This window comes from Primulina eburnea, unplaced genomic scaffold (assembly GCF_022965805.1).
Source record: "Primulina eburnea isolate SZY01 unplaced genomic scaffold, ASM2296580v1 ctg3_ERROPOS2889059, whole genome shotgun sequence".
NCBI classification, from domain to species: domain Eukaryota; kingdom Viridiplantae; phylum Streptophyta; class Magnoliopsida; order Lamiales; family Gesneriaceae; genus Primulina; species Primulina eburnea.
Window position 1 is genome coordinate 180926 of NW_027331215.1, and position 23749 is coordinate 204674.

The window sequence follows — 23749 nt, forward strand, 5'->3', positions numbered from 1 at the left end:
AGTTATACGTTCACACACATCAACATGTAGATGGATCTTTCGTTGACACGCGATCCCGCCTGCTCCACGTAAGTTTATTAAATTTCGTTATTTTCATCAACGCTACATTAAAAAAATTCAATTTGATTCATTTTAAATCAACATCACAGGAGGAGATGGAGCGTTACATGGCTGATTCATTTTGTATGAAACACTTGTATTATTATTTACAGATTAATAATATGATTACATTTCTCAAATTTTGTTAATTTTTTTTGGATTATACAGCACAATAATCAATATATTTGTATTTCAGATTTAAATAATTATAACATTTTAAAAAAAAATATTTGCGACGGTTTTTGTTGAAACCGTCGCAAAATTAGCGACATTTTATACAAACCGTCGCTAAGTAGCGACAGGTATTAACAAATATCGGCGACGGTTTTGTTAATACCCGTCGCTATTAGCGACGGTTGTATTCAAAATCCGTCGCTATTATACTCTGGGTCTAGAAAATAGTTATATAAATTGTAAAATTTTTTTAAAAAAAAACATGATGGGTTGGGTAGGTCGGGTGGGTCGGGTCATTGGGTGACCTGATATTTTTTTCAGGTCAACCCGGGGCAACCCGAACCCACCCGAGAAATTTTTTTTTTTCGGGGTTGCATTCGGGTCGACCCGTTTCGACCCGAACCCGAAAACCCCCAACCCAAACCCGATATTTTTCGTGTCGTCCCGTGTCGGGTTAGCGTGTCGGGTTCATTTTTGACACCCCTAATTGTAAAGCGGTGCAATTTTTACTGTCTAAAATGCTATTTTTGGAAAGTTGTGCTATTTTATGATTTTTAAAGAAAACAAAAAATATTTTGAGGCATGTGAATTTACTGTGACCTATGATATATGATTTTGTGTGGATGTCATGAGGGGAGAAGGCCTCAGAAGGAGCCCATTTACGGGAGAAGGCCCAGAGAGAGCTCATTTATGGAAAAAGGCCCCAGAGAGAGCCCGTCTATGGGAGAAGGCCCCCGAGGGAGCCCCGACGATCTTATTTCAACGGTGGAGCCTAGTGCACACCCCATGGGCCATGTGGAGTTGAAGGCTGATCAGTCGACCAGAAGATAAAATTAAAGCTAGTCACTTTCGAGGATCAAACTTCACCCAAAATGATATATGATTGAAAGCTTATGATTAAAATGATTTTTATGATATATGATTCATGATTATGATTAAAGCTTATTTTAAATGATTTTTAAATGATTTAATTATGCTTAAATGCTTTTTAAATGGTTTATTTATGTCCAAAAGCTATTTTAAATAAAAATATGATTTTAAATGCATGTGCTTGTATATGTATTATTTGCTATCCGTGTTTAGAATGTGCTTAGTCTTTAGACTCACTAGGTTTGTATGATGCATGATTTGATGTTATATGGAGGTGGTGACGATTGAGTGGATCGAGTGCAGCAGTACACACCCGAGAGCCTTATGTTTCCGCACTAGCTAGATAGATTTATTGATTTAAAGATTTATGTTCATGATTTTTATTAGAGATTTTTATTATGCTTTATTTTACTCTTAGTGGATGATTTATGATTTATTTTACACACTTGAGATTTAAAATGTTACAATTATTATGTTTTATGATATGTTAAGTTATATTTAGTATTTTAGAGTTTATGATTAAAAAAAAAAGTAGTGGTCGTTTCAGTTGGTTCAGAGCCGAGGTTTTCCCGAAAGGGTTGTGTACTGGCACTTCGAGAAGCTCAAGAAATCACGTCTCAAATATGTGAGTTTTTGCTGCTTTATATTTTATATGCTAAAATTCTTTTAAATGCTTATATAATGCATGATATAAATGTTAGTTGCATGCTGCATGAAAAATGATTAAATGCATGTTGGGTTAAGGGATTTGATTGAGATAATGAAGAACTTAGAGAAGAATAAGTTGCATGTTATACCTGAACTGGATTGAGGAGTCAACTTTGGAAATTTTTGGGTTAGAATTGCAATTTTCAAGATTTAGAGGACCGAATTGAACAGTAAAATTTAAGTTAGAGGTTAAGTTTGAGGTGGATAAGGAAATCTAAGCTTTGCAATCATCAGGACAAGGAAAATTTCGAGAACGAAATTCTATTTAAAAGGGGGGATTGTAAAGTCCCGAAAAAACCAACATACATAAACCGCATGGATTCAAAATTGTTTTAATTGCTTAATTGTTTTATTTAATTGATTTTAAAATACTATCATGATGTTTATTATATGATTAAATATGTGATTGCATGATTAAATGATAATATGACACGATTACACGAAATTAAGGATTTTACCCGAATATTCGATAATAGGGAGGGAAAAGGAGACTGAGGACGACTAAGGCAAGAATATTTATTTTTCATTAAATAATGGCGAGGCTTCCTAATATGATTAAAACTAAAAATGTTGGAGTTCAAATTATTTTACGAGTCGAGCTCGATTTTTCCCAGAAAGCCGGTTTTGGACAAAACAAGGAGATTTAAAAGATAAAAAAATATTATTTTAAGGAAACTAATTTTATAAACTTTTATTATTTAATTAAATAGGTGTTATTGTGCCCAATTTAATTAATTTAAGTAGGCCCAATTACCCTTAAGCTTGCAAGCCCAAAACCAAAGCCCATTTAACTTGTTAATTAATTATAAATAAGTATCTTAGGCTTTCAAAAACACCATAATTTACCCTACAATCAGCCGAATTCACCTCAAAGCACACACCACAATTTCGAAAAAATAAGGATAAGGAAAGCTTGTGTTCTTCGTCGCCCGTTCGTCCTTCCTCGCTGACGATTGAAAATTCGAGCGTTATATACGCAAAGGCAAGTTTTCTAAAGCCTTTTAAACATAATACAAATCATAATACATGTGTTTTAATTGATTATGCATAAAAAATTATGGGTGTTCGATTATTTTATGGTACGACGCATATTTTCAACGCTTTTACGATTTTACGTTTTTTTGGAAAACGTTATGATTCCCAACGAGTACGCAGTAAATACACGATAAAATATGGTTAAAACATGGCGAATTTAAAGGAAAAATAAGGCTGGAAAACGAGGGAAACAGTAGAGGGAAGACCGAGAGTGGTTTTGGGTTGCACTTGGTTCTATGGCTTGGCTAGGGTGCATTGGGCTAAGGGGCTCGACCAGGTCTGGAGGTTGGGTCCTAGGGGTCATGGTTAGGTCCTAGGAAGAGTCCTAGGAGGGCTAGGGCTCCAGTCATGGGCTGGGGAAGAGTCCACGTGAAGTGGGAATCCCCCCCATGTGTTGTGCGCTGCTGGGCTTCGGGAGAGGGCGATGGGCAGGGGTCGGGCAGGGGTTGGTGCGGCTTGGTTGGCTGCTGGTTCGAGAGAATGTGAAAAAGCTTGGAAACGCGCAGCTGGGTCTTCTGATCCAGGCGGCTCGTGCATGGGTTGCAAGGGCTGGGATGGTCTGGGTTGGGGCTGGGCATGGTCTAAGGATGGTTAGGGTCATGTGGGCTCGGTGGTGGCTCAGCTGGAAGAGCCCTTGCTAGCTTGGAGTCTTGGGCGAAGAAGAGAGAATGAGCGCAGGTTGCTGCTGGGCATGGGGAGCTGTTCGCGTGGCTTGCTGCGTGGGGTAGGGGCTCGGTGGTGGTCAGAATAGGTCTGGGCTAGTCTAGGGTCAGTAAGGGTCGTGGGTGATCAGTGGTTTGAGGGCTGGAAGTGTCCTAGTGTCGATAGGAGTCCTAGGATCCAAAGGAAGCTTGTGCACAGATTCTGTAGCTCGGTTCCTGGGTGTTTGAACGCCTTAGGGGCTGGTTCTTTGGACTGGGCTTTGTCAGTATGGTGCCTAGATGGGTTGGCTCGGGTTTGGCTCAAAGTGGCTCAGGCGTGGCTCGAGTATTTTGGGAAATGGCTCGGGGTTTTCCTCGAAGGGTCAAAAACGAGATTTTAATAACTAAAATTGAATCCATGGGTCCACGGGTGTGGCTCATGATTTGGAAGGGTAGAATAAATAATAAAAATGCTATGTTTAAAATTTGAGATCAAAATATTAAGTTTTGGATTTATCCGGGATTTTATCGCCACACGAAACGTTAATTAAAGAATTAATTGAAAAGCCTAGTTTGAAGCGGAATAAAATTATGAAAAATTATATTTAAGCTTAAATAATTATTTAGACTAATCTCATTTCATTAAAAGTGAGAAAAAGATAATTTCGAGAATTTTTATGTCCAGGGACAAAACGGTCATTTTACACTTAGGAAAATAAGTAAAAGCTTGGCAGCGTCCCGAAGGATCATAACGCATGTTAAATGATATTTTATGATTTAAAATGATGATTTTGATGATAATATGTATTTTTATGATTTATGGTAAAGCCGTGCAATTTTACTGTCTAAAATGCTATTTTTGAAAATTTGTGCTATTTTATGATTTTTAAAGAAAACGAAAAATATTTGAGGGATGTGAATTTACTGTGACATATGATATATGATTTTATGGGGATGTCGTGAGGGGGAAAGACCTCAGAGGGAGCCCATTTATGGGAGAAGACCCCAGAGAGAGTCCTTTATGGGAAAAGGCCCCGGAGAGAGCCCGTCTATGGGAGAAGGCCCCCGAGGGAGCCCCGACGATCGTACTTCCACGGTGGAGCCTAGTGCACACCCCCATGGGCCATGTGGAGCTGAAGACTGATCAGTCGACCAAAGGATAAAAGCTAGTCACTTTCAAGGATCAAGTTTGGTACGGGTGATTATTTAACCAAGTTTATCCCTCCTATGAATGATTAGGTTATATCAGGTAAGTTAAAATAATACCTCCTCACCCCCTAGGATTATTTATCCCACTTTTAATCCATCATATTTTTCCAATTTTACCATTATCCTAAATCTAAACTCACCACCACTTCCTTCCACCGACCGCCCACCGCCAACCCCTGCCGCCGCCTGACCGCCGTCGCCGACCGACCGCTGCCGCCACTTCCGGCCGACCGCCGCCGCCTCCTCCGGCCAGCCGCCGCCACTTCCAACCGACCGATGCCACCTCCGGCCGACCACCCCCGCTGCTTCCGGTCGACCGCCGCCGCCGCTTCCGACCGACCGCCCGGTCGCCACCACCGGCCGATAGCCGCCGCCGCCGCCGACACACAATTAGAAGGGCAATTTTGTCAATTCATCAAAAAATTATTAATTATCACATTCTTATCCATCATACCAAAAATAATATTATTTTATTATTATATATTATATTTCTACTTCAATCATTCTTTTTATCATTTCTCTCTTAATCATTTCATTATCATATCCTCCAAACCAAACGCAGCAAGGGAGTGTTTGGCTTGATGGATTAGGTGAGTTTATTTTTTTTAACCCACCTAATCTCATGTTTGGTACGAGTGATTATTTAACCAAGTCAATCCCTCCTATGAATAATTAGGTTATATTAGGTGAGTTAAAATAATACCTCCTCACCTCCTAGGATTATTTATCCACTCTTAATCCATCATATTTTTCCAATTTTACCCTTCTCCTAAATCTAAACTCACCACCACTTCCCTACACCGAGTGCGGACCGCTGCCTCCCGCTAGCCGATCACCGCCGTCGCCGCCACCTACTACCGAACACCGCCGTCGGCCGCCGATCACCGCCGTCGCCGACCGCCGCAAGCATCCATCGCCGCCGCCCGCCGCCGCCGCCGCCTGTTGCCACCGATCGCCGCTGGTTGCCACCGATCGCCACCGACCGTCGCCGCCGGCAACCACACCGCCGGACCGCCGCCACCGGATTGGAATAAAAAAAATAAAAATGAAGGGCAATTTTGTCTTTTCATCAAAAAATTCAAAATTATCCTACACTTAAAAATCTGACCAAACATAACACCATATATTACATTTCTACGACAATCATTTTCTTTATCATTTACTTATTAATCATTAGTTTATTTTATCCTTCAAACCAAACGCAGAGAATACATGCATATGAGAACAAGGATAGAATTTTTTACGCCACTCATTTAATTTTTTAAGATTACATAAAATTAAACCCAATTTGAAAAATGTTACATTTCAAAATTTTGTTCAAACAAATTAAAGGTCTTTTTTTTAAAAAAAAAATATCATAATTCCGTTTTTTTTACCCAACACCATGTCATATATACATTTTTTTTAAAAAAATCATTAATTTTTCATTTTTAGAAAAAAATTTCTTATCATTTAATTTGCTCTGTTGTTTGATATCCAAATACATCAAGGAACGAATAGAAATATAAATGATCGCTGATTTGTTACAGTAATTTACAACTGCTTTGCGAATGAAACGTGTTATGTTTTGAAATTATTTAATACTAAAAAGATCAAGAGTGATGCGACAAACTTAATTTATTGATATGTACGGGATGAATAATTACTTATTGATTAGGCATGAATCTATCACATCTTATCGAAGGTGTCCTATCTCAACAGGGCCTTTGTACAATATTTTTTTTTAATTACAAATTTATATTCCTTTCTTATATGTAATATTGTGTTTGTATAATATTTTTTTTATTATATTTTTATATTCCTTTCTTATATATAATATTATAATCAATTATGCCTCTTTTGTGTGTATTAATGAGGTGTTTATAATTAACAGGTGGATATTATTTTATCGTGGCTATCAACGAGATAAAATTCATTATATAAGGTATATGTAAGGTCCAAAATTAAGACGACGTAATCCAACTGCATGCGAATCCAGGAAATTAAGGAAAATGAGTAATTAATTTATTTTAATCGCTAATTAATTATGTGACATGCATGTTTATTTGTTAATTATGATTTAGGCATAAAATGGTATTTTAGGGATATTCAAGTGACGATCGAGGAACGGGGACCGAGGGCTGAAAAATGTAAAATATTTTTATTAAATAATTATTTTTAATTATTTAAAAGATGGTCGATACTTTTCAGTATTTTTGAAAATAAGGGGTTTTGAAGTGATTTTATGCGCCGGGACGTAAATTTTATCGGTGTTGGTTTTTCAACTAAAATGCGAACTTTTTAGCAACCGACTATTAAATTCACATTTTAAATAAAAGAAAACTTTGCCATAATTTTAATTTAATCCTAAATAGACTAATGGGCCTAATTTAATGGCTTATTAGGCCTAAAGTCTAGATTAGGGATTTATTTGTATTTAAGGTGTAAAATAATTAATCAAAACCCTACACTCTTGCACCTAAAGAAATCGGCCACCACTCTTTCAAAAAGCTGAAACTCTCCCTCACCCCTCTCACCCCTCACACGGCAGCACACACAACCACTTTGAAGGAGATTTTCGAAAAGAGTTCAAGGGAAGCAAGCCTCGATTCGTTCCGTTCTTCGTCGTCAACACGTATTCGAGCATATTTAACGCAAAGGCACACCCTAATCTCCCTTGCTCATCTATCATATCATATTAAACTTTGAATATTTGTATGCATAAACATCACGTGAGTTCTTGTTCAGATTTTCGAAATTTCAGTTCATGTGAGGTTCGAATTTTATGATTTTTATGATTCAAATAAATTGTTTTATGCTTGGTTAAGGGGCTGCCATGATGCTATACTTGTTTAAGCAAAGACTCATCAAGAGAACTAAACTATATGCACACACCGTGAGAGCAGTAAACGAAGGAAACAAGGAAAACAGAAAAGCGGCACTCGGTTGCCTTGGGTTTGGAGTGATCGGGTTGTCTTGGGAGGAAAGGCGCTCGGCCAGGGGCTTGGTTGGCTTGTTCAGGGGCTAGCCAAGGGCACGTGTGAGGCAGGAGGGAGTCCTAGCCATGCTAGGACTCGGACCGAAGGGCAGGGAGGAGTCCTTGCAATCAAGGAATCCCACCCGAGAAGAGTGCACAGAATTGTGCATGTCTTCGTGCGACTTCTGGAGTGCAAGGGCTCGTTGCGTGGGGCATGGGCCGGGTTAGTAAGAGTCCTTAGGGTCCTAAGCAAGTGTTCTTGACTTGGGTTCGGGTGGTAGGGCGCTGGTTGGTGTCACACGATCGCACACACAGATTTCGTGCATGTTACAAACACTCGGCCAGAATGGGGGCTGCTTGGGTGGGCTCGTTCTGGGTTTTTGGGTGTTGTCTTGTTAAACCTAGTGTCCAGTAGGCTAAATTAACATGTTGGGAAACTTTTGGTTCGATATGGCTCGGGAGGAACTCGTGAAAATTAAGAGATGGCTCGGGGTCGAAGTTTAGGTGTCAAAGTGAGGTTTAAAACAGAGAAAGAATTTGGAAAACGGCTCACGGGGGTCGAGTCGTGATCCATAAGGGCTAAATAATATAAAAAGACTAAATTTAGAATTTAGGAATTTTATATTAAAGTTTGGTATTTTTCGGGATTAAAACACCGTTAAAATAATTAAGAAAAGATAATTGAAAAAGTCTAAGTTTTAAGCCAAATAAAATTACGAAAAAATTCATATAAGCTTAAATAATTATTTGGGACATTTTAGAGTCATGAAATCAAGGAAAAAAGTCGAAATCGTAAAAAAGTCGAGTCCAGGGGTAAAACGGTCTTTTTACACCGGGAAATTAGTAAAGGTCATGGCAGTGCCCGAAATGCTGTTTTTATGTTAATATGATTATTTTTGATCATTTATGAAATATTCATGACTTATGTATGATTTTTAAATGTCTAAGGAATTTTTATGATGTACAATGACTTTTAAAAATACATGTTGCATGCTTGGTTTCAAAAGAAAAATGTAAATATTATTCACGATTTTTATAAAGTGATGTGAATGAAAAATGTTGAAGGAAGTGAAGTGATTGTGACTAATTCGTTAATAATGGCGACATTGTGAGGGTTATGGTCCCAGTGGGAGCCCGACGATCGTGTTTCCATTATTGCGAATATGAGGTTATGAGGTTTGAGGAAGAATGGAAATATCGTGAGGGGAGAAGGCCCAGAGGGAGCCTATTTATAGGAGAAGGCCCCAGAGGGAGCCCCGACGATCGTATTTCTATTCGATCATGTTAGGCCAAGGCTCAGTTGACCGGTGAGAGTGTAGATGAATCCATCGTCATGTCATGTCGTGTTGAGGAAAGTCACAATTAACGATCTGAATTCAACTAAAGATAAAGGAAAATATTTATGATCATGTTAAACGTTCATGTCAAGGAAAAAGGTTAAACATTTATTTATTTATGTTATGAAAATGTTTATGTTTACATGTTTTGTGCATCATGAAATGGTTTACGAGAAGGTTTATGTTTATGCATCTCATGAAAACGATATTTTAAGTACAAGTACTTTTCACCGTTATATGTTGACTGTATTACGTATTATTCGTTATAAAGATTATGGTGTGTTGAGTCTTTAGACTTACTAGGTGTGATGGATGCAGGTGGTATTGAGGGAGGACTTGATGAGTGATCTGACTGGGCTGAAGGCGCACACGAGCCGAGGACCAGCGCTTTATTTCCGCATTATGCTATATGTTAAAGATTTTTAAGATTATTTACTTATGCTTTTGAGAGGTTTGTGAGAGGATTAGTATGGGCTATTCTTTTCAAAACTTATTGCTTTTTAGGTTTGGTAAAACAGTAGACGATTTTACTTTATGATTATTGCTCTTGAATTTTTAAATAATAGTTGGTTGAGGTTTTATTTTTAACTGGCAAAAGATTTTATAAAAATATTTTCATATGATAAATGAACATGGTTGGAATTTGGGAAAAAAAAAATTTTCTAGTACTTTTAAAGCAATAAAAAGAGCAGGACGTTTCAGTTGGTATCAGAGCAGTGGTTCCTGTAAAGGGTTGTGCCACCATCAGCGCCGGGAAGATCAGTCGTCAAGCCTCAAGTTGTAAGTTTTACTTGCTTTATGTGATTCTACATTTAACCTGCATGACGTTATGGGTATTATGTTTATGATGCATGTTTATTAGTTTTTTGAGAATTTATGCTTTGCATGCTTAAATTGATAAAATGAATTAGGACATGTCACATGATTAGAAAACTTAGATTTAAGTGCATGTTGGTTACGTTAGAATTTGGAAAACATTCAGATATAATGCCTCCTAGACGTGCACCCGTTCATGAGAATCAAGCCGAGAATAGTGTTAACCGCCGAGGTAACAGTCGAGGAGATGCACCACCACCACCACCACCCCCACCTGGGGATCCTGCTACCCGTGCATTAGAGGGCATGACTCGTCTTTTTGAGCAACAGATACAGCAGCAGCAGTTACAGCAGATGCAGCAGCAGCCGCCGCCTAGGCCACATCATGATATCTATGAGCAGTTCCGGAGGCTAGGGCCAAAGGAATTTTCCGGCACCACCGATCCTTTTGTTGCAGAGGGTTGGATTCGTTCACTTGAGGTACATTTCCGCTATCTTGACATGGGAGATGCGGACCGAGTGAGATGTACCACCTATCTGTTTAGAGATGACGCTTCTTTATGGTGGGAAGGAGCCGAGCATGGTGTTGACCTTGCCACACTCACTTGGGCACAGTTCAAGACGAAGTTTTATGAGAAATATTTCACTCCGGATGCTAGGAGCCGAATAAAGAGGGAGTTTATGGCTCTCCGCCAGGGAGATGTCACTGTTGCGGAATTTGTGAAGAAGTTTGATAGGGGTTGTCACTTTGTGCCCCTTATTGCTGGATATGCGGAAGAAAAGCTTAGGCATTTCATGGATGGCCTACAACCTACCGTTCGGGATAAAGTGATGATGATGCGCCCGGAGAATTATCCTACGACAGTTACTTATGCATATCAGGCTGAGCAGTCCTTGAGGCACATTGACTTTGAGTTACAGCGTAAGAGGCAACAACATCAGAATAATAATCAGCCTAACAAGAAGCCATATACGGGACCTCCTAGACCTCAAGGGCCTCAAAAGCCCCAAGGTCAAGGCAAGAAGCCAGTGCCACCAAAACCACAGAATCCGGGAGCACCAAAGCCTGTGGAGAGGCAACCGTGCAAACAGTGCAACCGTACTCATCTTGGCAAGTGCGAATGGGGATCTCGTAAATGTTTCTACTGCAAGGAAGAGGGACACATAGCCAATGACTGCCCAAAGAGGAAAGCAGCTACCACAGCCCGAGCTTACGTTATGAATGCCGAGGAAGCTGAGGAAGAGGCAGACACTACGCTCATAACAGGTAACCTAGTCATTTAACATTTTTATATTGCTTATTTCTGCATGAAATGTTAAATTGGTTATTAGGATTGAATTGTGATTAAGCTTCAACCTAGAATAAATTAGGTTGCATGTTCTACTTAGTTGGACTTAAGCGATGATTCTAGAAACCATAGGAAATGATTTGAATTTTTGGTGCCTTATTTTATGTGAAGGATGTTATGATTCCAAATAAGAAGTTTTAGGGCCAAAAATTTAAGAAAATCATAAAGGGGAATTTCGAAATCCTTGGGGGGACCAAAATGCAATTTTCGAAAATTCAAGGGACTTGAATGCAAATATCCGAAATTAAGGGACCTAATTGCAATTTATAAATTCTTAAAGATCAATAATGCCATCCTCAAACATCAAGGATTGAATCAAATTTCGAATACAATAAGGACCTAATTGCAATAATTCGAAAATTATGGGTCAATTTTGCAAAATTCTAAAGTTGAGGGACTAAAGTGCAATTCTTCTTAGAAATGTTTAAGTTCAACACGAAATCTTCATCCAAACTTGGGAATTGATGATAGTAAATCCTTAAGTTTCAACACGAAAAGATTTAAACGACATTTTCACCGCAGGGCGGATCATCATTCTAGGTGTAGCTACCTATGCATTGCTAGATTCAGGCGCTACACACTCTTTCATATCTGAAACCTTCATCAAAAGACTGAATATTACTCCTCAAGATATGGGTTTGGGTTTCAAAGTTTCGATTCCATCCGGTGATCAGATGCTCACATATAAGATTGTTAAGAATCTGGAGCTTCGTTTATTCAGAGATGTTGTTCGGGCAGATCTTATTGTGCTTCCCATGCCCGGATTCGATATTATACTTGGGATGGATTGGTTATCAACGAATGGAGCTACGATTGATTTTCTTCAGCGATCAGTATCTATCAGACCACCTAGTGGTAAATCTTTTGTTTTTGAGGCGGCAATAAACAAGCAAATGCCGCACATTATCTCTTGTCTATGTGCGAGGAAGCTTATCAAGCGTGGATGCCAAGCCTATCTAGCATGTGTCAATACTACGCATGCATCTACCAGTCAGAAGTTAGAAGATGTTGAAGTTGTGAGGGATTTTCCTAGCATCTTTCCCGAAGACGTTTCTGGCATTCCACCCGATCGTGAAGTGGAATTCTCTAGTGATCTTATGCCGGGCACTGTTCCTATATCTAAAGCACCGTATCGTCTAGCACCCGCCGAAATGAAAGAACTAAAAGATCAAATCCAAGAATTGCTAGACAAGGGCTTTATTCGCCCTAGTTACTCTCCATGGGGCGCTCCGGTATTATTTGTGAAAAAAAAATATGGTAGCATGCGCCTTTGCATCGATTATCGTGAGCTTAACCGGGTTACTATAAAAAATAAGTATCCACTGCCAAGAATTGAAGATTTATTTGATCAGTTGCAAGGAGCATCGATATTCTCTAAAATTGATCTGCGACCTGGATACCATCAGTTGAAAGTCAAGGAGTTTGATGTTCACAAGACGGCATTTCGCACGAGATATGGGCACTATGAGTTTATGGTCATGCCATTCGGGTTGACCAATGCACCAGCGATCTTCATGGATCTCATGAATCGCGTATTTCAGACGTATCTGGATCAGTTTATCATTGTCTTCATTGATGACATATTGATCTATTCCAAGAGCAGAGAGGAGCATAGCCGCCATTTGAGGACATCATTGCAAATTCTACAAAATAGAAAGCTTTATGCAAAATTCAGTAAGTGCGAGTTTTGGCTTGATAGAGTGGCATTCCTAGGCCACATCATTTCTAGTAGTGGAGTGGAGGTCGATCCAAGTAAAGTGGAAGCAGTGAAAGAGTGGCCCGTACCGAAAAACATCACCGAGATTCGTAGTTTCTTGGGACTAGCCGGCTATTATCGCAAGTTCATCAAGGGATTCTCCTCTATAGCAGTGCCTTTGACATCCTTGACTAAGAAGAATGCTAAGTTTATTTGGGGACCCGAGTGTCAAGACAGTTTTGACAAGTTGAAGCAAGCCTTGATATCAGCGCCAGTGCTATCTATGCCATCAGGGCAAGGGGATTATGTTCTTTATACCGACGCTTCTAAACTTGGTTTGGGCGCAGTTCTGATGCAAAACGACCGAGTTATCGCCTATGCGTCAAGAAAGTTGAAAATTCATGAAAAGAACTACCCTACTCACGATCTTGAGCTTGCAGCAGTAGTCTTTGCACTAAAGATTTGGAGACACTACCTGTATGGGGAGAAGTGCAAAATATTCACCGATCATAAAAGCTTGAATACTTCTTCACCCAAAAGGAGTTGAATATGAGACAGCGCAGATGGCTCGAATTGGTAAAGGACTATGATTGTGACATTAGCTACCATCCGGGGAAAGCTAATGTAGTGGCAGATGCATTGAGTAGAAAAGCAGCAGTTATCACTCATTTATCACTCCAGCGACCGTTGCAGTCCGAGATACAGCGGTTTGAGCTTGCAGTGTATGCTAGGGGCGAGGCCCCTAATCTTGCCACATTATCAGTGCATTCGACTTTGAGAGACAGAATTCGGGATGGGCAGTCTACTGATGAGCAGTTGCAAAAGTGGAGAGCAAGAGATGAAGCCAAGGGCCGGAATTTATATTCAGTGGTGGATGGTTTAGTCCGTTATCGAGACCGTCTATGGGTTCCTAGTGTCGATTCTTTGAGAAATCTTATTATGAAGGAAGCCCATGACACACCATATTCCATTCATCCGGGCAGTACCAAGATGTATAGAGATTTGCAGTTGCTATATTGGTGGCCAGGCATGAAGAAAGACATCTTGAAATATATATCCGAGTGTTTGACTTGTCAGCATGTCAAAGCAGAGCATCAGAGACCAGTGGGAAAATTGAAGCCACTCCCTATCCCCGAGTGGAAATGGGAGAATATCACTATGGACTTCGTTGTGGGACTGCCTAAAACTGCTAAAGGATCGAATGCCATTTGGGTGATAGTTGATCGTCTTACGAAATCAGCGCATTTTCTACCTATTAAGACGACATTCACCATGGTTCAGTATGCTGACTTGTATATTCGGGATATAGTTCGTCTGCATGGGATACCAGTGTCTATTGTTTCTGACAGAGACCCGCGATTCACTTCATCTTTTTGGAAGAGTCTGCAAGCAGCGATGGGGACCAAGCTGTTATTCAGTACCGCATTCCATCCTCAGACCGATGGCCAGTCAGAGAGAGTTATACAGATTTTGGAGGATCTACTGCGAGCATGTGTCATCGATTTCCAAGGCAGTTGGGAACCAAAGTTACCTCTAGTGGAGTTCACCTACAATAATAGTTTCCAATCATCAATTGGGATGGCTCCTTTTGAGGCACTCTATGGAAGAAAATGTAGATCTCCTATTCATTGGGACGAGGTTGGGGAAAGAAGGGATATTGGTCCAGATGTGATTGAAGAGACAGCTGAGCTTGTAGTCAAAATTCGTGATAGAATGAAAACTGCACAAAGCCGACAGAAGAGTTATGCGGACAAAAGGCGAAGGGACTTAGAGTTTGCAGTGGGCGACCGCGTATTTGTGAAAATAGAACCTATGAAGGGTGTTATGCGTTTTGGCAGGAAAGGCAAGCTTAGTCCGAGATACATTGGTCCGTTCGAGATTTTGGAGAGGATTGAGACACTAGCTTATAGAGTGGCTTTGCCACCCGCACTTTCTGGAGTTCACAATGTGTTCCACATTTCGATGCTGCGAAAGTACATATCTAATCCGTCACATGTGCTTAACTATGAACCTCTTCAATTAACTCCAAATATGACTTATGAGGTAAGACCCGTCCAGATTTTGGCTAGACAAGAAAGACGATTGCGTAATAAAGTCATTCCAATGGTCAAGGTCAAGTGGCTGAATCACTCGGAAGAGGAAGCTACTTGGGAAACCGAGAGAGACTTGAAGAGTCGCTATCCTGAACTATTCGGTAAGTTCTAAATTTCGAGGACGAAATTTTATTTAAGGGGAGGAGGAATTGTAAGGTCCAAAATTAAGACGACGTAATCCAACTGCATGCGAATCCAGAAAATTAAGGAAAATTAGTAATTAATTTATTTTAATTGCTAATTAATTATGTGACATGCACGTTTATTTGTTAATTATGATTTTATTGTCATCATGCATAAAATGGTATTTTAGAGATATTCAAGTGACGATCGAGGAACGGGGACCGAGGGCTGAAAAATGTAAAATATTTTTATTAAATAATTATTTTTAATTATTTAAAAGATGGTCGATACTTTTCAGTATTTTTGAAAATAAGGGGTTTTGAAGTGATTTTATGCGCCGGGACGTAAATTTTATCGGTGTTGGTTTTTCAACTAAAATGCGAACTTTTTAACAACCCGACTATTAAATTCACATTTTAAATAAAAGAAAACTTTGTCATAATTTTAATTTAATCCTAAATATACTAGTGGGCCTAATTTAATGGCTTATTAGGCCTAAAGTCTAGATTAGGGATTTATTTGTATTTAAGGTGTAAAATAATTAATCAAAACCCTACACTCTTGCACCTAAAGAATTCGGCCACCACTCTTTCAAAAAGCTGAAACTCTCCCCCACCCCTCTCAACCCTCACACGGCAGCACACACAACCACTTTGAAGGAGATTTTCGAAAATAGTTCAAGGGAAGCAAGCCTCGATTCGTTCCGTTCTTCGTCGTCAACGCGTATTTGAGCGTATTTAACGCAAAGGCACACCCTAATCTCCCTTGCTCATCTATCATATCATATTAAACTTTGAATATTTGTATGCATAAACATCACGTGAGTTCTTGTTCAGATTTTCGAAATTTCAGTTCATGTGGGGTTCGAATTTTATGATTTCGATGATTCAAATAAATTGTTTTATGCTTGGTTAAGGGGCTGCCATGATGCTATACTTGTTTAAGCAAAGACTCATCAAGAGAACTAAACTATATGCGCACACCGTGAGAGCAGTAAACGAAGGAAACAAGGAAAACAGAAAAGCTGCACTCGGTTGCCTTGGGTTTGGAGTGATCGGGTTGTCTTGGGAGGAAAGGCGCTCGGCCAGGGGCTTGGTTGGCTTGTTCAGGGGCTAGCCGAGGACACGTGTGAGGCAGGGGGGGAGTCCTAGCCATGCTAGGACTCGGACCGAAGGGCAGGGAGGAGTCCTTGCAATCAAGGACTCCCACCCGAGAAGAGTGCACAGAATTGTGCATGTCTTCGTGCGACTTCTGGAGTGCAGGGGCTCGTTGCGTGGGGCATGGGCCGGGTTAGTAAGAGTCCTTAGGGTCCTAAGCAAGTGTTCTTGACTTGGGTTCGGGTGGTAGGGCACTGGTTGGTGTCACACGATCGCACACACACATTTCGTGCATGTTACAAACACTCGGCCAGAATGGGGGCTGCTTGGGTGGGCTCGTTCTGGGTTTTTGTGTGTTGTCTTGTTAAACCTAGTGTCCAGTAGGCTAAATTAACATGTTGGGCAACTTTTGGTTTGATATGACTCGGGAGGAACTCGTGAAAATTAAGAGATGGCTCGGGGTCGAAGTTTAGGTGTCAAAGTGAGGTTTAAAACAGAGAAAGAATTTGGAAAACGGCTCACGGGGGTCGAGTCGTGATCCATAAAGGCTAAATAATATAAAAAGACTAAATTTAGAATTTAGGAATTTTATATTAAAGTTTGGTATTTTTCGGGATTAAAACACCGTTAAAATAATTAAGAAAAGATAATTGAAAAAGTCTAAGTTTTAAGCCAAATAAAATTACGAAAAAATTCATATAAGCTTAAATAATTATTTGGGACATTTTAGAGTCATGAAATCAAGGAAAAAAGTCGAAATCGTAAAAAAGTCGAGTCCAGGGGTAAAACGGTCTTTTTACACCGGGAAATTAGTAAAGGTCATGGCAGTGTCCGAAATGCTGTTTTTATGTTAATATGATTATTTTTGATCATTTATGAAATATTCATGACTTATGTATGATTTTTAAATGTCTAAGGAGTTTTTATGATTTACAATGGCATTTAAAAATACATGTTGCATGCTTGGTTTCAAAAAGAAAATGTAAATATTATTCACGATTTTTGTAAAGTGATGTGAATGAAAAATGTTGAAGGAAGTGAAGTGATTGTGACTAATTCGTTAATAATGGCGACGTCGTGAGGGTTATGGTCCCAGTGGGAGCCCGACGATCGTGTTTCCATTATTGCGAATATGAGGTTATGAGGTTTGAGGAAGAATGGAAATATCGTGAGGGGAGAAGGCCCCAGAAGGAGCCCATTTATGGGAGAAGGCCCCAGAGGGAGCCCCGACGATCGTATTTCTATTCGATCATGTTAGGCCAAGACTCAATTGACCGGTGAGAGTGTCGCTGATGTCCCCGCCGCCCAGTACTGTGGTTTTATGTAGATGGATCCATCGTCATGTCATGTCATGTTGAGGAAAGTCACAATTAACGATCTGAATTCAACTAAAGATAAAGGAAAATATTTATTATCATGTTAAACGTTCATGTCATGTTAAGGAAAAAGGTTAAACATTTATTTATTTATGTTATGAAAATGTTTATGTTTACATGTTTTGTGCAACATGAAATGGTTTACGAAAAGGTTTATGTTTATGCATCTCATGAAAACGTTATTTTAAGTACAAGTACTTTTCACCGTTATATGTTGACTGTATTACGTATTACTCGTTATAAAGATTATGGTGTGTTGAGTCTTTAGACTCACAAGGTGTGATGGATGCAGGTGGTATTGAGGGAAGACTTGATGAATAATCTGACTGGGCTGAAGGCGCACACGACCCGAGGACCAGCGCTTTATTTCCGCATTATGCTATATGTTAAAGATTTTTAAGATTATTTACTTATGCTTTTGAGAGGTTTGTGAGAGGATTAGTATGTGCTATTCTTTTCAAAACTTATTGTTTTTTAGGTTTGGTAAAACAGTAGACGATTTTACTTTATGATTATTGCTCTTGAATTTTTAAATAATAGTTGATTGAGGTTTTATTTTTAACTGGCAAAAGATTTTATAAAAATATTTTCATATGGTAAATGAACATGGTCGGAATTTGGAAAAAAAATTTTTTCTAGTACTTTTAAAGCAATAAAAAGAGCAGGACGTTTCAGTATAACTATGAAAAGAGGAAGAAGGCGAGCTACAAGAAAAATACCCGCTGCTACCATAGTAGCAGCATGTATGAGAGCTAAAATAGGCAGAGTTATGTGAACAATACAACAAAACTGCAAAACAGTAATATGTAGTTAAACAAAATTAGTTTAAAAAATTGATAATACCAAATTGAAGGGAAATAATAATTTCGAATTTAATTGATGTATTTCTTGATTTGAACTATTTCCCTAATATTATTTTTCCTTGTTGATTTAATTGAGTATAATATTTAATGTGATTTTGCCTTTCTATGATAATGAGATAATTATGGAAATACCTATTCTAGATATGATATTTATTATAAAGATTTAATGAGATATGATATCAATGTTTAAATAGAGTTTATTTCTAATAAAATTCTACTTTCATTATGAAATAGGTTTCCTTGTGGAGATAAAGTCTACATCTATAAATAGGAGATCAAGGACCTCATTGTGACTCTCTCCCTTTACGGCTCTCTCTTGCGGCTCTCTCTTTCGTGCTCTCTCTCTTCATTGATCAATATACACGCACTTTTGCACGTCATGGTTATCATAGAAAAACATCCTACAAAGGCGTTGCTGTTTTGAAGAGGAGCCGACCGTTTTGTTTTTCACTCTTCACTTGGAAATTTTCATGAATGCATAACTGATGCACTTTTGCACGTCGAGATTTCAGAGACAAATAATTCTACAAAGACGTTGCTGTTTTGAAGAGTTGTGATCGCTGTGTTTCTCTGAATGTTTCCAACATCTACAGACAACATCCGTAACGATGTTGGCTGAAGATCTTTTTTAGTTGCTCGTTCTTTTCGGGATCACGTTTTTGTTTTTGCTTTCTTGATTAAGTTTTTACTCTAGTTATTTGTTTTAGAAAGCGTTTATTTTCTCAACTTGTTGAGAAAATTGATTTTTGTCAAAATCGCTAGTCATAGGTTTTTGTGTAAACGTTTTGGTTTTCTAGTGATTAATTTTTGCTATAAGGCACCGCACAAGTATTTATACTTGTGCATATTTAATCTTGTCCATTTATTTATGTTAAGCAAATTTGTGTTATAAACTTTGATTTTCCCTGCATGTTGTCCAAGATGTTGTAACATCTTGCACAACATTTAATTCTGATAAAACACAAATTTATTATTTTATACCAATTTGGTTATATTAGCTATAATATATTGTCTGTCGAACAACATATTCTTACAAGTGGTATCAGAGCCTACTCTTGATATTCTAAGTGCTGATTCTGGTTTTTGTTTTGATTGACAGATATATTTAAATGGACACATCACTTGCCAACGAAGTACTTCGACCACCAGTCCTAGATGGAACCAATTACAGTCTATGGAAGGTCAAAATCAGATACTACATAAAATCCATAGATGAAAGGGCATGACAGCGTGTCATCAATGGATGGACCTCTCCAATCATGTTAGATAAAGATGGTGACAGCTTGCCAACACCTGAAACTGACTGGACTGTCGATGAAGTACAAAATTCGAACTACAACTCAAAGGCCTTGAACACCATATTTACGTCGGTTGACATGAATATGTACAGTTTGATCACAAACTGTACTTCTGCTAAAAGTGCATGGGATATCCTCCAAAGACACTGTGAAGGTTCTGAAAGTGTGCGACGAAAGGATGCTCACTTCCAAATTCGAGATGATGAGGATCGAAGAATCTGAAAATATACTAGACTATGATCGTCGCCTACGAGAAATTGCTAATGAGGCGTTCAGTCTTGGAGACCCTATCTCCAATGAACGTTTAGTTAGCAAGGTCCTTCGTTCTTTGCCCGAAAGATTCAACATAAAAATTTGCGCAATAGATGAGGCTAAGGACACTTCTCAAATGGCTTTGGAAGATCTTATTAGTTCACTTCGTACCTTCTAAATGAACATGGACATGCAAAAGAAAGACAAAGGAAAGACAATTGCCTTCCAAGTATCGAATGATTCTTACAATGAACTTCTGCAAATATCCCAAGAGGTTAATGAATCAGACCTTTGTAAGGACTCTATTTCCTTTATCACAAAGAAATTCGGGGATTACTTGAAAAGAATCAGAGATAAGAAGAAGGATGCACAACCATCTAAATTTCCAAGTTTTCTACCTCTTAAAAGGCCACAAAAGTTTCCTGCCAAGCAACAATTTCAACCAATAAATGATGGCAAGGGAAAATTTAATGCGAAGAAGTATGATTCGGTGCAGTGTAGAGAATTCCAAGGCTTCGGTCACTATGCAAATGAATGTGCCAATAGATTACGAAAAAATAAAGGCTATAATGTGTCTTTAAGCGATGAAGAATCTGATGGTGAGGAGAAGTCTACTGATGAAGAAAAACATACCTCTTTGACCGCATTATTGACAGAAAATCGCAGGCTGCAAGTGAATCCTTTAGGTGTTGCCCTAGATGTTGCCAAACCTGGCCGCAACATCTGTGAAAAATCTGTTTGTCTGAAATCCACGTCTTCTGAAAATTTCAGTGAAGATGACGTGGAAGCTGATAATGAAGAAATCACTCTTGAGAGTGTGCAAAAGCTATATGAATAATTGTTTGAAGATTTGACCAAAAGAAACAAGTTGAACTCATCTCTCATGAAGGAGAACACCGAATTAAAAGCTGTGGTTGCCAAACTTGAAGTTATTCTGAGCAAAAAGGATTTGGAACTTGGCAAGACCAAGGATGAGCTTCAAGAGGCAACTGAAACCTTGTCCAAGTTCAACTCAAGCACATCCAAACTTGATTCCATACTTTTGATGGGAAGAGATGATAAAAGAGGCTTAGGTTTCAAAGACAGTGTGTTCGAAATTGATGAATCTTCAAAATCTACTGTGTTTGTGAAAAGAAAAACTGAAACATTCACACCATCACAAAATACATCTTCAATCAAAAGCTCTCCTTCAAAAAGACAACCTGCTGCACCCATTCCTAAAAGAAGAAAACGCAGGTATGTATGTCACTACTGCTTTAAGCCTGGACATATCAGGTCCTACTATTTTAAACTCAGGGATGACCGCATGAATCAAAAGACGAGTCGGATGTTGCCCCGAATGTTTTCCAACATTTCCTGCAACACCTCCCACCATCGACCTACAGTAAGACAAATTTGGGTACCGAAGGTAAAAATTCACTATAATGTTGTCTATACTTCATTAAAAACTAACACTGCAGGTCATTGGTACTTTGATAGTGGAAGCTCACGCCACATGACAGGTTCAAGAGAACATCTCATCGATTATGTTGAACAAAAGTGTGGTAGAGTAACCTATGGAGGGGGAACTAAAGGAAAAATTGTTGGAAAGGGTACATTGAATGTTGAAGGACTACCAAAGATCCACAATGTGCTTCATGTTGAAGGATTAAATTCAAATTTGATAAGCATAAGCCAATTATGTGATGATAATTTGCTTGTTAAGTTTGATAAACATATTTGTAAAGTTTTTGATGAAACTAACATGTGCATTATGACAGGTACAAGGTCTTCGGATAATTGCTATCAAATAGGTGAAGAACTTTCATATAAGCATGTGCAAATCACCGAACTTGACCTTTGGCATCAAAAACTCGAACCTGCAAATTTCAAAACCTTGAAGAACTTGAGTAAATACGATGCAGTCAGAGGTATGCTTAATATTTCATCTGGAATACCATATGTGTGCGGAGATTGTCAAAAAGGAAAACAGACTCGCGTGTCGCACCCAGTGTTGCCAACATCTGGCACAACATGCTGTCTGGAATTACTACACATGGATCTTATGGGTCCTATGGAAGTGGAAAGCTTTGGAGGTAATAGGTATTATCTTGTGTGTGTTGATGATTTCTCACGGTTTTCATGGGTTAGTTTCATTAGGGAGAAATCAGACACTTTTGATGTGTTTAAAAAATTGGTCGCAAGAATCACAAACTTCCATAATTTAAAAGTGAGAAGGATCAGGACTGATCATGGTAAGGAATTTGAAAACTCTTTGTTCTCATCCTTTTGTGACAAGAAGGGGATTTCACATGAATTTTCAGCACCAAAAACCCCCCACAACAAAATGGCATTGCCGAACGTAAGAACAAGACTTTGCAAGAAATGGCAAGGGTGATGCTAGCTTCAATGAATATCTCAAAGCGTTTTTGGGCAGAATCCCTTAATACAGCATGCCATATTTCGAATATGGTTTATTTGAGAAGTGGTTCAACCATGACTTCTTATGAAATCATCATGGGAAAGAAGCCTAATCTTAAATATTTTCATATTTTTGGTTGTGTTTGTTACACTTTGAATGAAAGGGATCAACTTGCAAAGTTTGATTCAAAGAGTGACAAGTGCTTGTTTTTGGAAATATGCCACTAATAGTCGAGCTTATCACATGTTTAATTTAAGAACAAGGATTATTATGGAATCCATTAATGTTGTTTTTTATGATTGTGCAGATCTCAAGAAGAAAACTGCTAAAGATGACGTTGAAGACCTTTTGGACAATCCAATTTAACTGGAAAATGCAGATGTTGCCCCAGATGTTGCAACATCTGACACAACACGTGTCACTGAAGTCACTGAATCTGAAGAAACGCATAGTGATTAAGAGGCAGTAGATGATGGACCGTGTATTCCAAGCAAAATCCAGAAAAACCATCTATCATCTCAAATAATTGGAAATATGCATGGAGATGTTCAAACTCGGAAGAAAAAAAAGAATGATTATCGAAAAATGGCTGGACTTATTTGCATGAGCTCTACATACTCACATGTTAGATTTTCATGTTTTATATCCAATATTGAGCCTAAAAATGTTGATGAAGCTTTAAAAGATGAGTTTTGGATTAATACAATGCATGATGAGCTTGAGCAATTTGTTCGAAATGATGTGTGGAACTTGGTTCCACCTCCTGACCATAGTAACATAATTGGAACAAAATGAATTTTTAAGAATAAAACTGATGAGTCAGGAAACATCATTAGAAACAAAGCAAAGTTGGTTGCTCAAGGATATACACAGGTTTAGGGGGTTGATTTTGATGAGATCTTTGCTCTTGTTTCCTGTATTGAGTCAGTCAGACTATTGATAGCTATTGCATGCTACATGAAAATCAAACTTTTTCAAATGGATGTTAAAAGTGCATTTTTAAATGGAATTTTGAGTGAAGAAGTGTATGTTAGACAACCTAAGGGTTTTGAGGATCCACACCATTTGGATCATGTCTACAAATTGAAGAAGGCACTTTATGGTTTGAAGTAAGCACCATGTGCATGGTATGAAAGATTAACAGAATATCTACTTGCAATTGACTTCAAACATGAGGTAGACAAAACTCTTTTTATTCAAAAGTCCAAAGGTGATATTCTTATTTGTCAAGTCTATGTTGATGATATAATCTTTGGTTCTTCATCTCAAAAGCATACTAATGATTTTGTTGAGTGCGTGTCATCTACTTTTGAAATGAACATTGTTGGTGAATTAAGTTTCTTTCTTGGCTTGCAA

At 38.6% G+C, this 23749-nt stretch overlaps 1 protein-coding gene across 1 annotated transcript; it reads left to right on the top strand.

Annotated features, from left to right (window-relative positions):
• The first annotated feature begins 10016 nt into the window (after positions 1-10016).
• Positions 10017-20170, top strand: LOC140821055 (uncharacterized). The gene is made up of 3 exons (XM_073181465.1): positions 10017-11112; positions 13519-15084; positions 19863-20170. Exons 1-3 carry the CDS (start codon positions 10017-10019, stop codon positions 20168-20170), a joined length of 2970 nt encoding a protein of 989 aa, XP_073037566.1.
• Positions 20171-23749: the final 3579 nt, after the last annotated feature.

Coding starts and splice junctions, on each gene's coding strand:
- LOC140821055 (XM_073181465.1), top strand. CDS start 10,017: ATGCCTCCTAGACGTGCACCCGTTCATGAGAATCAAGCCGAGAATAGT. Junction 11,113..13,518: donor AGACACTACGCTCATAACAG/GTAACCTAGTCA, acceptor AAGCTAATGTAG/TGGCAGATGCATTGAGTAGA. Junction 15,085..19,862: donor TCGCTATCCTGAACTATTCG/GTAAGTTCTAAA, acceptor TTCTGCTAAAAG/TGCATGGGATATCCTCCAAA.